The sequence below is a fragment of the Patagioenas fasciata genome, chromosome Z, assembly GCF_037038585.1.
Source record: "Patagioenas fasciata isolate bPatFas1 chromosome Z, bPatFas1.hap1, whole genome shotgun sequence".
Classification (NCBI taxonomy): Eukaryota; Metazoa; Chordata; class Aves; order Columbiformes; family Columbidae; genus Patagioenas; species Patagioenas fasciata.
The window spans coordinates 26,981,087-26,995,441 of NC_092560.1; the positions used below are offsets into that span (position 1 = coordinate 26,981,087).

The 14,355-nt window shown below is 35.5% G+C and overlaps 1 protein-coding gene across 3 annotated transcripts in view; it reads left to right on the forward strand.

Moving 5' to 3' along the window:
* TRPM3 (transient receptor potential cation channel subfamily M member 3) overlaps positions 1-14,355 on the forward strand; it is a 275,279-nt gene that overhangs the window by 132,240 nt on the left and 128,684 nt on the right. For all 3 annotated transcript variants that reach the window (XM_071802596.1, XM_071802598.1, XM_071802597.1), the window contains exons 2-4: positions 3,937-4,016; positions 4,706-4,910; positions 12,276-12,489. In XM_071802596.1, the coding sequence (XP_071658697.1) occupies positions 3,937-4,016; positions 4,706-4,910; positions 12,276-12,489 (499 nt within the window). The remainder of the gene's footprint in view (positions 1-3,936; positions 4,017-4,705; positions 4,911-12,275; positions 12,490-14,355) is intronic.

Sequence of the window (14,355 nt, forward strand, 5' to 3'; positions counted from 1 at the left end):
CAATCTCTCTTGTGTGCTCAGGTTCTTTCCAGCTTAGTACACTGTTTCTTTTGAAGGATTTGTTTTCCTGAGTTGAATTTAAGAATTCAGAGCACCTTATCACACTTTCACAGGCTTGCTCTCTGAGAGAGAGGGGGGTGAAAGCCCGTCAAGGCTTGTGCCACTTAAATCCAAGCTCTCAGGGGATTTGTTTTTCTTTTTGGCATCAGATCAGATGTTCAAACCAAGCAGTGTTGTGGGGCCGCGGGTGAGTGTCCACCAAACCCTTAACAAGGCTAATCCCACAGCAGCGCATTCCGAGCAGCTGATGGGTGCCAGGGCTCTGCTCGCCCTCAAATCTCTGCACCGCAGATGGACTGAGCCCCCGGCTCGGGGGGCAGCTGCAAATGTGTTATTAGCGATGACCAGCACCAGGGAAATGCGGACAGCAGAGTTTGCTCCGAACAGACCTAAACGCCAAGTTTGATGCTCAGGTAATGGAGAGGGAGAAAAAATGCTCTTGGTGGGATTTCACAGCTAGGTTAATAAGGAGAGAAATGTAACCTGGAGATGTAAGCTATGAGTAAACTAAACCCAAACATAAGTATGGCACGTACTTTAGGAATTCACTGTTTCATTAATCAATACTGAAGGAGTTTATGAAATAAGAGAAAGAGAGATAAGCTTATTGGTCTACTATTCTTGAAAACTCTTTGCAATGCTTTTTCTAAACTTTTGGCTACTTTATTAATTCACATTATAAACAAGAGTTTAACGCAGACTGTTTTGTTACAATTGTATTGATTTTCTCAAGTTATTCTAATGTTTTTATGAAGGCTCTATGGCAAGTACTATAATTTATTATACAGCTGAACTTTATATTTCATCATAAATTATCTCTGTCACAGAAAGGCAATGTCATGAGGCAGTGAAACCAGATGCTTTCTTTTTAGTTTGGACAAGGAATTATGAAATGAGTAAATCATGTATTTTAGCATCATGACTCTGTCAGGTAGGAAAGTATATAGTTTCAGATCTATAAATTGGAAAGTCTTTCTTTCTGATGTGAATAAAGCACTTTTAAAATCAGCCTATCATTTTTGCAATGTTACATTTGAAGAAGCATAATGAAAATTCAAATGCAAATGATTACACATAGCTGGGTTTCTTTTCTACTTGCAAATACACTATGAAAAAGAGTAGAAAAACAACTTTTAAATGACAGTTTCTTGGTTTTTGAAGGCCAACTTGTACACCTAAAGAAAGTGTTATCAGTGAAGTACCTGTTACAGCACCTTTTTGTATTAGATCTTGAGGCTTAGAGAAATTGGATTAGTGGTCATCTTTAGAAATGATACATTAGCTCTATGCAGTAAGTAAATACATTAAGTAAACTGTTTGCAGGAAAGTATGCAAAATTTATGAAAATTAATAAAGAATATTTTTAGGGAATCTTAGCAACATAAGTGATAATCATATATTAGGCAAGTTCTGCAGTAGGAGCTGATTTTTTATACCAGGAAGAAAAGTTGGCTTATAAAAGCTTTTCATGCTTTCTGGAGAAGATAAATGATATTGTAGGCATGTATTGTATTTATTGTTGAAACAAACAAGCATGGAGACAAAATTGGCAATATTCTGTAAATGTTCCTTTCATACCAAAATGTTAAGGTATACATATATATATATATATATATATATATACACACACAACAAAGGCGATTCATAAGTCTGCAGCTACTTATCAGTGTGTGTCTTCTTAAGGCAGTATAGAAAGCTTGTGTACTCCTGGAACTCAAAGAGGAGAAATTTCAAGAATGTGTGGTCCATACAGTAAAGTATGTAATTTCAAATGTTAGCATTGCAATATCTGAATAATAATTGTGAATTCCTTTATTTCTCTACAACACTCAACAAAAGAAAAACCCTAATTTTCCCACACATTTTAGCTCTGAAAGTCCTGCTGTAAGAGGGTCAAATGAAGTTCACTCTGGTTGCCTTGACAGTTCTAAAAACTTAGTTTATAAAAATTATTTCTTTGCCTGAAAAGACAACTAAATTGAGAAATTAGTCAATGCACTAGACTTCTAAGGTGTTTTGACTGTATCGTGTACAATGTCATGTTAATGATTATTATTATTACCTGTATCATAGGCTTGTAAGCATTTGGAAGTTATAATAAATTAGAACATCAAGGTAATATCTCCTATGTAAAGTAAAACTTTTTTAGATTTTTCTGTTTAACTGTCCTTTGCTTAAACATGAAATAAACCTTGCCCCACATTCTATGATATATTAACTTTCTGTTTTCTACAGTAATGACAAAAGTCAAATAGAGTTCTATTTGTTGTTTTTAACAGACTTTTCTTTTTCCTGACAGTAAAATTCATGTTAGGGTGTCTGCCATTCCTACAAAACATGAAGTCTAGCAGACTTTCAAATAAAAATGCAAGTAGAGCAAAGATAAAATATCATTACATAACATGAGTGACTACTAGATCAAATAAGTTATTATCTTCTGTGAAAAAGGAAAAAATCGACTTTTTGTGTGCTGAAACTGATGAGTAATGAACATAGCTAGAAATTCTTATTATAGTGCTTTATAGTTTATACTGCTTACATTCATTGACTCCCAGAAATCTCCAGTTCACAATGATTTACAGAAGTCCCAGAAATGCATGTTTAAACATGAAAAACAGATTGCAGGCTGAGTTGACGAAACAGTAATGTTAGGTTGTTAGTAAGGTTACATCAGTTAGTAAAGGTAATACTTAGGTTACTATCTAACCTTAGTAAAAGGTACCATTAGTTAGTTAGGTAATGTTAGAAAGGCAATTTCATATTTTCTCTCTTTATAGAGGCAAGATGCTCAGATTTCCTTTGTGTTATTTAAAGCCCATTTCACATTACGTAAATTACAGATAACTTTGTCATATTTCATAGTTTATAGTTCTGTTTATGCTGTGCTATTAAATAGATAATGTTGTTTAAATACATTTTATAAAATGTATCTGTTTGAAGTTACTTTTTAAAAGAAAGTTTCAGCTCATCTCCTTATTAAATGAAATAATTAAATTGTATTTGGGGGAGTCTTGTAGAGAGCTTGCCAGAATTCCTGTGATATGGAGTGAGGACTGTCTAGATAATTAAAAAGATTTCAGAACTCTGAAAGTCTCTTTGTTGTTTTGTTGTTGTTGTTGTTTTGGATTTGTTTGTTTTCTTTCCTACCAATCTATCTTTCTTTTTACAAAGATCTCTTGTGTATTTGAAAATTAAAGACTACTCTGAAAAATTAGTTATTTTCCTGCGAATATGTAGGGCATAGCTCAAGTCAGTTTTAGAGGTTACATCATCTCGTCATCTGACTCTTAATATATCAAAGTTTTTTGTGTTTCATTTCAGAAACAGATCTTCCTTTTTTTTTTTTTTTTAAATTTCATTAAGATGTCCACATATGAATCTGTATTTTCTGGCTCCGTGTTAAACAACACTCTCAGTACTTGTATGAGAAATTGCAGTTGAATCATGTTGTTGTTTTATGGTGAGATATTTTCTGGTTTTTGAGATTATTTTTTTTATTAGAATGAAATTAGTTTTATCACTAAAATAGGAAAAGATTTTTTTTTGAAGACTTTTTAATGAATAAGTGTGGTTTTTCCCTACAATGCAGAAAGATTTACAGTTTGAATTAATTATTCTCCAGTGATTCCTGCTATGAGAATAGAGATGACATATCAAAGTCATCTGCCTAGTGAATATGAAAACAATCTTAAGAGTTTGTGTTGTGTGCTTAGCTCTGGAAGGGAACCATAGTTCTAACAGGAAATACTCTGCAAAAAGCGCACCGCATATCTGCAAAGTCAGTGAAGTTTCTTTTATGCTTGAAGTTTCTCATCAGTTATACTGTTGTGTTTAATAAGCAAATACAAATCACATCATTTCCTTTCTGATTTTTAGGCACAGAAGTCATGGATAGAAAGAGCATTTTACAAGAGAGAATGTGTTCATATCATACCCAGCACCAAAGACCCCCATAGGTAATTGCATGCTACTTGTTTGAAAAATGGAAGTCATTTGCAAGAAAATGTCAAATTGTATGTGTTTGTATGTATGCATACGGATATAACTAGTTTGTAAAGACTTATTTGGTCAGAAGGTGATGGAATTACATCCCTAGTGATGGATTCCTATGGACACTATTTGTTTACATTTCAAAATTTATTTCATTAAAAAAAGAAAAAAAAAAGGTGGATCAGCATCTATATTTAATTTATTTTTCTTCTTTGTTATATATTCAGTGCCTTAAATATTTACCTAAATTCAATGCATGGCACACAATACTGTCAAAAGAAAATAATTGCAGTGAACCAGCAATTTAAAATATGTGGTAGTCCATGATTATTTGGCCTGCTGTCATCTGAAGACAGTAGAAAATGTTCTTTAACTTCATTTTGTACATATTTAGAACAAAGCATGATTTTATTGAAATATAGGAGAGTCCAAAGTAAACAAGATCATAGGAAAAAAAAAAAAAAAAAAAAAAATCTGTACTATGTTGCTTCCACAAGTAGAGGCTTCAGATAGCAGGAAAATGGTCAGCAGAGTTGAAAAGGATGGGTTTTTTGTTCTGTTTTTTGAGGATTTGTATTTCATTTAAGATGGTTTGTTTCCCTGTTCTATTTGTACAGACACGTGACTCAAGTTTTCTGCTTGTTTAATGTCATAGGTGTTGCTGTGGGCGTCTAATAGGTCAACATGTTGGACTGACTCCAAGCATCTCCATTATCCAGAATGAGAAAAATGAAAGCAGGCTTACTCGCAATGACATCCAGTCAGAGAAGTGGTCCATCAGCAAGCACACGCAGCTCAGCCCGACGGACGCTTTTGGAACCATTGAGTTCCAAGGAGGAGGTCACTCCAATAAAGCCATGGTAACCATGTTTTTTTCTTAGATAAATAATGCTGCTAGCTTAAAAAAGGCATTCACAAGGAATCAACAGCATTGTTTCTTAACTTAGTTTTAAAGTATTATTTAGTGTAAGACCGTATCATATGTTATTATGTATCATGTACCAAAGAACTGGTGAACAGAATTAACAGTAAAAGCTGGAGTACAGCGTTAGAAGGGCTACCTTTATGAAGACTGAAGACATGTTGATGTGTTGCTGTCTCTATTTTCTTCCAGTGGCTTGCCATCCTTCTTTTTCTGCATAAATTTACAATTCAACTATGGTTTACTATTGCTGGACATATCTACCAGGCAGATGAATCTGAAATGTACCAAATTTCTTTTCATATTCCTCCAGACATATATCGGAAGATATACCAGTTAAACTTATTGGTTCATCTTACAATGAAATAAGAGGCCCAGTAAGTGTCTAAAGCTAGGAACTGGGAAATCCATATTTTGTCACAGTTTCCTTGAGCAAGTCATGTAAAGGTAATACCATTATATGGAGCAATACCAAAGTATATTAATGCAAAGGCATTGCTCCACTAAGTTGGAGAGATGTTTCCAGTACGCACACTAACCCATGCATGTGTATCTTCTATGTGGCATTACATGGAAGGAAGACTCTCTCTTGTTGGCTAACTGCATAACCTGGGACTTTGAGAATGAAAGATGAGAGTGTACCTAGCACATCATGGCCACAACACTGCTTTGGGCAGCAGTGAGGGCAGAAGCAGAACCCCTGGGCGCTCTGCAGAATCACCTGCCCAGCAAATCCAGAACCATTTCCTTTGCCTGAATTCTTCCCAACAGGTCTCTCAGATCTGTTGTGGTACTAGATGGATTAGGGACAATTAAGAGCTCAAGTACTATGCTAGCAAGAGCCAGATGTTTTCCTCAGATACATAGGTGCTGAAGTGGAATGATTACTGGAGTGCATGGTTCTGTTCGCCCAGATGGGTGGCTTTCTTTGATAGAAATCAGGAAACACTGTTGCACCAAAAATAGATAGAAAATTGGGTAATTTCTCTGGGAGTATCACAGACACCTTATGTTCAGTTGGTAACCAATCACCTAAAAATCTGTAAGGCCACTTCTAGAGAGAGACTCTGATTCAATAAATAGCATTTGTTTAGTGTGAATAAATTGACACCTCCCTCAGCACTGAAATTAAACCAAACCACTCTGTTGGTGTCTTCACAAAGAGCAGGAACAAAACAGAATGCTTTTGACCAAAGCTGAGGAAGATTCAGAAACATAGTAACCACCATGCTCTTAACCTTATATGCATACACTGCATTAAATCTGCCTCTATGACAGGGTAGTCACTAGAGCTTTTTGAGTGGTGTCCTTGAAGATCACTATAAAGCAATAAACAGCCCTGCTCAGACAAAAGTAGTCTGGGTCAGCCAAGAAATGATGAAAGGTTTAGGGAAGCTGTTGATTCCAGTGTCTCTAGAGAGCTTCTGGTCTTTGTTGGGATTCTGGTGTCACAGCATAGTGCTGTAAGAGAATAGGAGATGCCTCAAGGCATCTGTGTGCTCAGAGGAATATACTTGAAGTAGAGATAAAACTGGAAGTCAAGATGAAGGAAAGAAAGGTCTTGTCACAGAGTACAGTCAGGACTGAAACCATGAAGAATTTAGGAAAAAAGAAGACAAGAAGAGGTTAAAAATCTGAGAGATCTAAATAACAAGTTGAAACTTAGAGATTAATACAGACGAAACATTTTTTGCTGGAAAAGCTCTGGATTTGTTTTGATGGTAGTGGAATCAGGAAGATAGTTCCATATCCCGTCTATTAATAGTTGTTAAACTCTGCTTGAAACATGGGGACAACCAAATTCTTCATGAATTAAATAAGTCTACAAAAGTTCCAGAAATTCAGTCATCCCACTAGTTGGAAAAGTGCTTCAAATTAAACAATTCACTGAACATCTCTTTAATGGGTATCCTTCTTGGTTACCCACCAATGAGAAAAACATCTTTCGTATGACCAAAACAAAAATAATGTTTGAATAACCAGTAATAGTGCGTTTTTTTTAATGGAGATGAAATAAAGACCTTTATTATACTATGGCGTTTCCACTGAAAGCATAATGCAGGTGTCCTTATGGTGGTATTTCCATTCCCAAACATTATTTCAGGGTAGACTATAGCCAATGAGCTACCTAAGTAGTTGTTTCAGTTTTACTAATAGAAAGAATGAAACTACTATCTCTGAATTTACCAGGTACAAGATCTTTCCCATAATAAATAAAACTTACGAAATCAAAAGCCTTCTGTGAAAACTAAGAGTTTGCTCAGTCAAAGCAGCCAATCTACTTTGCCAGCAGGGAAGGGGAGAAAAAGAGAATCTAGATTATCTTGAATAATAAGGCTTGGAAAAAGGAACAAGTACATAATAATCCTTAGAAGCGTTCTTGTTCAGACAATGTATTTTCAAACCCAAAACCAGGGAAACTGCAACATCAACAGGGGCACGGGGAGAGAGAGAAAAGGGAGAAAACATGACAAATGGGTATTTGTTCTTTTATAAAAATATGCTACTTAGTTCATGTCTAGGTACTGTATGTCAAATATTACTATAATATACAAGCTGATTTTTGCTGACAGTCATGGTAAGTCAATATTGTGCCTATTGGCTAATAGAATAACCCTTTAGAGCAGCAAGATTTAGCAAGCTAACCAACATCAAGAAAAGCCTCAGGGGAAGAATTTGGCACAGAATTCACCACATGTTCCTTAGTTTATTTGCTGAAATGGGTGCTTAAGTTATTAAGCAAGGGAAACATAAAACTGAGCAGCATTATCTTGGTCTATGCTAACAGTAAAACTGGTAAATATTTCTGAATCAGGCTACAAGGAATGAGATTGAGTTTATTAATGGAAACCATAACCTCAGATCTATAATTGGGAAATGGCTAGTTAATTAGTGAAACAGATTAGTGTGTATAAGACTGACAAATAATTATTTCCTCCATTGAAAGTAACAGCATTAGATTTCAATAATATATAGACAAATTTGATAGTAAATATATGTATACTTTGCATGTATATTTGCAAGCTAAAAATGCAGTGATATAACTTTATATCAGCTGCCACCAGACAGTTAACAGTGGCACCTTTAGCTGTGAAAATGAAAATTACGCTGAAATTATAATAGAACACAGGGATTCAGAACATAACAGAAAAGACAATGTAGGTTTATATATTACCAGTTGTACTGACTGTGCCATTAATTCCATTTCCACAACCACATAGAACAAAAATTCTCAAACAACACGAATTTTGCTAATACCATTGAGTTGTTAGAGTCTCTTAAGTGGGGCTGCACTAAGGTACTTAAATCAATAATTTGAATAGCTGAGGACGCAGCAGATTGTATGGAAACATATAGCCAAGATTAGATAACATTTGTTAATGAGATCAGTCACTAAAGAGGCCTTTCTTTCAGTCTCTGTGGAACCACAGATGATCCTGCAGCAGCATTGTGGGTTTTAGATGTCTACCAATCTCATATTTTCTCTACAAGTGGCTCATCCCATTAATGTTTAAGAAACACATTTAATAGTTTTACTGTTCACATTTATGTTTTCTTATGGCAGATTTTCTGTTTTGACAACTGTAAAAAATCTCAGAAGGATGTGGATATATGTAAACTTTATTAACACTTTTTGCAATAAATTGGTGTATTAAAAAAAAAAAAGGAAAATTAATGAAATGTGATCTGTTTATATCAGTTGGCTCTTAGCAGTTTAAGAAACGTCATGCATGTGCTCATCTAGCTGTATACTGGAAATTTATTACCCTAACTCTTAGAGCAATTATCAAGCTAATGTGGATTATTCCATTCCAATTATGAGCAATATTCTGAACAATTTCAAAATAGAACTATTCTGGTTTCAGCCTAAGTGACAGTTTTTCTGTTGAATTCAGAGACAACTACATCAGGCCTATTTTTAAAGTCAAGATCATACTTTAAGGGAATCAGTCTTTAGCTTGAAGAAGTGTCTGCAGTGATGGAATCCTATTTCAGGTACATTAATTAGCCACCAAGTACCTGTATGCATCAAAGAGAAACAAAGGAGCAATGTTAGACTACAGATCAAAAAATGTTCTCTGAAAATATTTTCTTTGAAGAAATACAATGAAATTCTGAATCTTTCTATTTTATTCACTGAGACTCTCATCTGCAATCATTCACCATATACTGTAATGAAACAACTGTGCTTCAGTATCAGAGCAGTAATTTTATGACTCAACTTGCAAGTCTCTTCTGTTTGACTGATGATGGGCAGTTATTTTTTAGGAAATCACTTGATAAAAAAGTGAAACAACTATTGCCATCAAATGGCACCCTTGTTGACTACTTCGGTGCTAGTTCAGGGATCAAATGGCCACAATGGCTTGAAATTGGTGATTTATTGTTTCACAGTATTATGCTGACATCAGTCAGGTCAGTCCATATATTTTGTGTTTCGAAACTGTACTTTCGCTTCCTATCTTACCCTGCTTTTCTGACACACAACTGTATTCTTGCATTGTATCCATACACCATTCCCATAAAAAACTGATTAAATCAGCTCTCGTTAGAAGTGATCATTTCTACAGGTGACAGATACATCACACATGGAATTTCAGGATAACAGAGCAGCTTACATTTACATTTAAAATTTAAATCTGCCTCTGGAGGCTCTGGCAAAATAATTCAGGAATGGCTGAAATACTCATTAAGATTGTAAACAAAAACTGAAAAGGCCAAATATTCTGCTACAAGATTGAAAGAAATTTTTAATACAGATGAAAGTTGCCTTTGAAGTGTTTATTCATAACTTAATGCACACTGTGAATATGATGACAAAAGAATTCTCTTATACTTAGTAGTTAACATATTAAGTAATGGCAAAATACTAATCCCAAGCATAGCAAACTGAAAAATGGTCTCTGTAAGAACAAAAATGAAATGGACAATCATAAAAATGTAGGTCTAAGCACAGAAGAAAAATCACGATGTTTGGCAGCTCTGTGCTTCCCAAGTTACTTCTAAAAGAGTAAAGCTTATCCATGATGATTTATATTTCAATTTGCATGAAAAAAACTTTCAGATTTTTTTTTCTTAAATTTCCTCTTTATAAAGTAAAATGAATCCTAAGTATAGAGGGGTTTAGTCTGCCATATAAGGAGAAATCCATTGTTTGTAATAAAAGATGTCTACATTTCTAATAAATGTAAGAATGTATTTCTTCCAACTTCGTGATTCACTATATAGATTTATATTTATTGAAATTCAGAGGTCATACTGGATAAGAAAGTGGAACAGATTTTTGCTAATTAATGTATAATCTTAAGAAGGACAATGAAGCCACAAATTCTGGGGTCTAAAATAGTGCTAGAGAATTGAAAAAACATTCAGTGACTGGATTAGATAATACACATCTGATGCCACTTGTGCCTTCATCTGAATGTCATTCCAGATGATGCAGTGGCCTCTGTTTTCAGTTAATTTTTATGCACATTACTACTATGATTTCACTTTAATTATTTTCTTAAAGTTCCCGTTCTGTTTTCACCAAAAAAAAGAGAGTAAAGTACCAGTGATCTCAAAACATAATCTCCATACTTGGACCAGCAGAGATTTCGTGTAGCTTCCCTGAAGGCTGTGATCTGTCTATCAATGCCTGCAGTGTTAACAATGCATTGCCTTTTGCAACCTCAGGTCTCCCTAAGGGTAGAACAAAGGAAATAAGGATCAGGCTCCTTACAATCCGTCTGGTGTGCTAAAACTTTGACAACCCTTGAATCTTAATCAAATTATTAGTTTCACCATCTGGTTCAGCAGGGTTATATATCATGAAAGGTTTTCTCAGCTCCCACACAAAAGTGAATAGGTAGCTACTGAGGATGAAGATCATGTATTTATAATCTCAAGGGTAGGTTATGCTCCTGTGAGATATGAATATTGTCCATCAGCTGTCATGAATTTGACTGGCTACTGCAGAGAACGTCACTGATGCAGGAGGGTGAATGTGCATTCCCAAGTTTTTGCTCAGCTTTAGGTTCGGCTATACTCCCTTGTTTCCCTGTGACTATTTGCCCAAGTGGGTTTCTGCTTCCAGATTGTATGTTCACTGTGCAAGAACTCATTCTTGGAAAGAAACCTGTTTATTAGCAATTTCTTCTGGAAAAAATCAAGTCCTTATTTCTTCTTCTCTAGAAAGGAGTCCACTTTACTGTCATACAATTCACTAAAAAAAAAAGAACAGTCTTTTGGCAAGAAATAGTGATTAGATATGTTCAAAAGGGACAAAATTATTACATAGTATGTGTGAATATTATACTACCTGGCATGTTACAATAAAAAGTTAGAACTAGGCATTCCTCTGCCTGGAAGAAAACATGCCTGAGTTATAAACCTGATGATTGTGCTGACAACCTGTCAAGGGAAAGACTACTGAAGCAACTCTATATGGACTGGTTCAGTCAGAAGTTGCATAGATGAGGGGCTTTTTAATAACCTCTTTTATTCAAATAATAGAGTCCTTCCAAATCTTACCAGCTATAGAAAGAATTCTACCCTCTTACGGCATGTTTCTGCAATGCAACTAGGATTCAAAAATGATCATCTGCCTTGTCATGGGCTTTATGAAACCCTTAATACATCAGCAACAGAAAGAACATGGTAGTGCTGTAGAAATGTTGAACACAGTTGTTATTTTTGAGCACACACAGGCGGGCATGGTCTCCCTTGGGGCAAAATGCTGCAGATGTAGCACAGAAGAGCCAAGAACTGGAAATGTGTAAAAGTGTTTCAAAGCACTTTTTGGATCCTGGGTCTTGTTTGACAAATTCTTGGATCTATACAAATCAGTCTGTAAGTCCTAAGTTAGCACTCATTCATCTGAGAAGTACCTGTTTAGTAGTCTTGCTCAGTTTAAACTTGCCTGTGCATGAACAACTGAGCTTGTTTCTGTTATTTCCTACCTTTCGAGAGGGTCACACAGTTGTGTCCCTGACTACCTAGGTCATCTTTGGCAGATCACTTGAATTTTCACCTCAGTTTTTGCAGCCATGAATTAAAGACATTTATCTTTCAAGCATTGCTAAGCATATTGAAACAATTAATGTCTTAATTTCCTAAATAAAGGAAAACTGTCCAGCCTGCGAATTGAAAGTGTTCTGTTGTTTCTAGTTTCCTAACTTCTGAAAAATCATCAAGTTAGCAATTAGTGCTTTTGTCACAAAGGTTGCCTTTTTCAGTGATCTGTTGGGCATAGATCATATGCATTAGGGACAACTGAGTATAACCAATGTTTTTTTCTCTACTACCACCCCTATTTCTGCAGTATGTGCGTGTGTCTTTTGACACAAAGCCTGACCTTCTTCTGCATCTGATGACCAAAGAGTGGCAGCTGGAGCTCCCTAAACTTCTCATCTCTGTGCATGGGGGCCTTCAGAATTTTGAACTTCAGCCAAAACTCAAGCAAGTCTTTGGAAAAGGCCTCATTAAGGCTGCTATGACAACTGGAGCATGGATATTCACTGGAGGAGTAAACACAGGTAACAGCAACATTGCAATGAAAGCACAGTGGCATCTAGGAGATTTCATCACAGAAAAAAAATAGAAGTAATGAGATTAAGAAGTTGTTCCATGTTTTGTTTTATTAGTGTTGGCTGTACTGTGTGCAAACAAGAAAATACCAAGTTCATACCATCCCGGCAGCTACCATGGAGTAAAAGGCTTGCTAAAGCATGAAAGGCACACTGGGGAGCTGAAAATAAAACCTCCTGTGAGGCAATTATATTAGTATATTGCCAGTGAAGACTTTATAAGATCAACACTAAGCTACAGGGAGGGACTACTACCCAGAAACTGAAGAAGTCAAACTTTTATTACATAAAGGGGAAAACATTTTCATCCAGAAAACAAATTTATTTTATGTTATAAGATGTCTTGAAGTATGAAAGGAAAAAGGTCTCTTTTCTGGATGTAGTAGAAAACTTTCTAAGTGTCGCTTTTTACTTGCTTGTAAGCAGCTTGGCATAATTTTTTTCTAATAACCCTGTGGCAAGAGCGATAACATTGCCATTTCTATTCAAAGTTAAGAACGTCTATAAAATACCATATGGGTGTCCTAATGACCCAAGAGATCAGCCTGCCCAGCTCTGCTGGGAGATAGCATCCAGATTTGGGGAATAAGCTGCAAAGCATAGTTCCCCACATAGAAAAGGTTGAGCAGTAGCTTCCCAGTTACTCTCCTTGAAGGAGGCAGAAAGGGGGAAAGAGTGAGAGGAAAGTCAGAGAGTTTTGCTAGAGATAAATGCAAAGAGTTTTGAGCTAGGACATGTAATTGTAAATTCTCATGTCATCTCATTTGCTGCAATAACAAAGCTACAATTTATTACTCTAGTGATCTCACAGCGTATCCTGTTACTATCTATGGATAACATTGTAATCACTCTATCTTGCATTAATTTTAGTGCATTGTGAATTAACATCTACATATTTGAATATGAATGTCTAATAGGAGTCTTGGGCTTTTTAGTTTTCAGAGCACATCAAATTTGAAACAATATTCAGTTTTATCACTGTGGCAATACAAATAGCAAAGAAGAGGCATAGATTTCAACATGCTAGATAGGTAAATAGACAGACTCATATGTATGTAATATCCCCTCACCTCTCTGCAGAACAAGGAAGAAAATCAGGTTAAATGTTGACCTGTGTACTGCGAGGACAATAGTTACATTAGTTGCCTGATACTCTTGTAGTGACAATGGCAAGAACAGATACAAATTTTAAGTTAAAAGCACATTAGAAAACTGTGGATATTGTACACTCATTGGAGAGGATTACCACAGGAGCTGTAGAAATCAAACTGCAGAAATTTTGTAAACAATGACTGACTATAACATTTGCATTTGGCAAATGCACAACTGCTTCATATGATTTTTCAAATCATCATAGTTGCAAATGCCAAAACAATACAAATGAGGCAGGAAAGTCAACATAATTACTGTTTTAAAATATTTTTTTCCTGCAGTAAAAAACTACCTAGACAAAACAATGAAGTTCAAATTGCTGTGCCTTGTTTTAAAAACATAATTCCAGAAGCAGTTCTGCATTATCATTTACCTCTTATTGCTGTGTTTCATTTCTGGACCAAATAAGTTGGTTGCTTGGGGCTAAGTTTTCGAACTGTGTAGGTGAAAATTAAGTGGTTTATTTCTATGTGAAATTGTACAAACTGATTATTTCTGAGTACAATCTGTTCTGTTGATGAAGGATTTTTAAATCAGATTTCTCCTAGAGAAGGGCATAATTGAAAACTCCTGGAATACTGCTGTTGAACTGAGATTCAGTGATGTGACAGGGATGGTACATACCTGGCTATAACCAGGTTAAAAGACTTAAGTTGTTCTGAA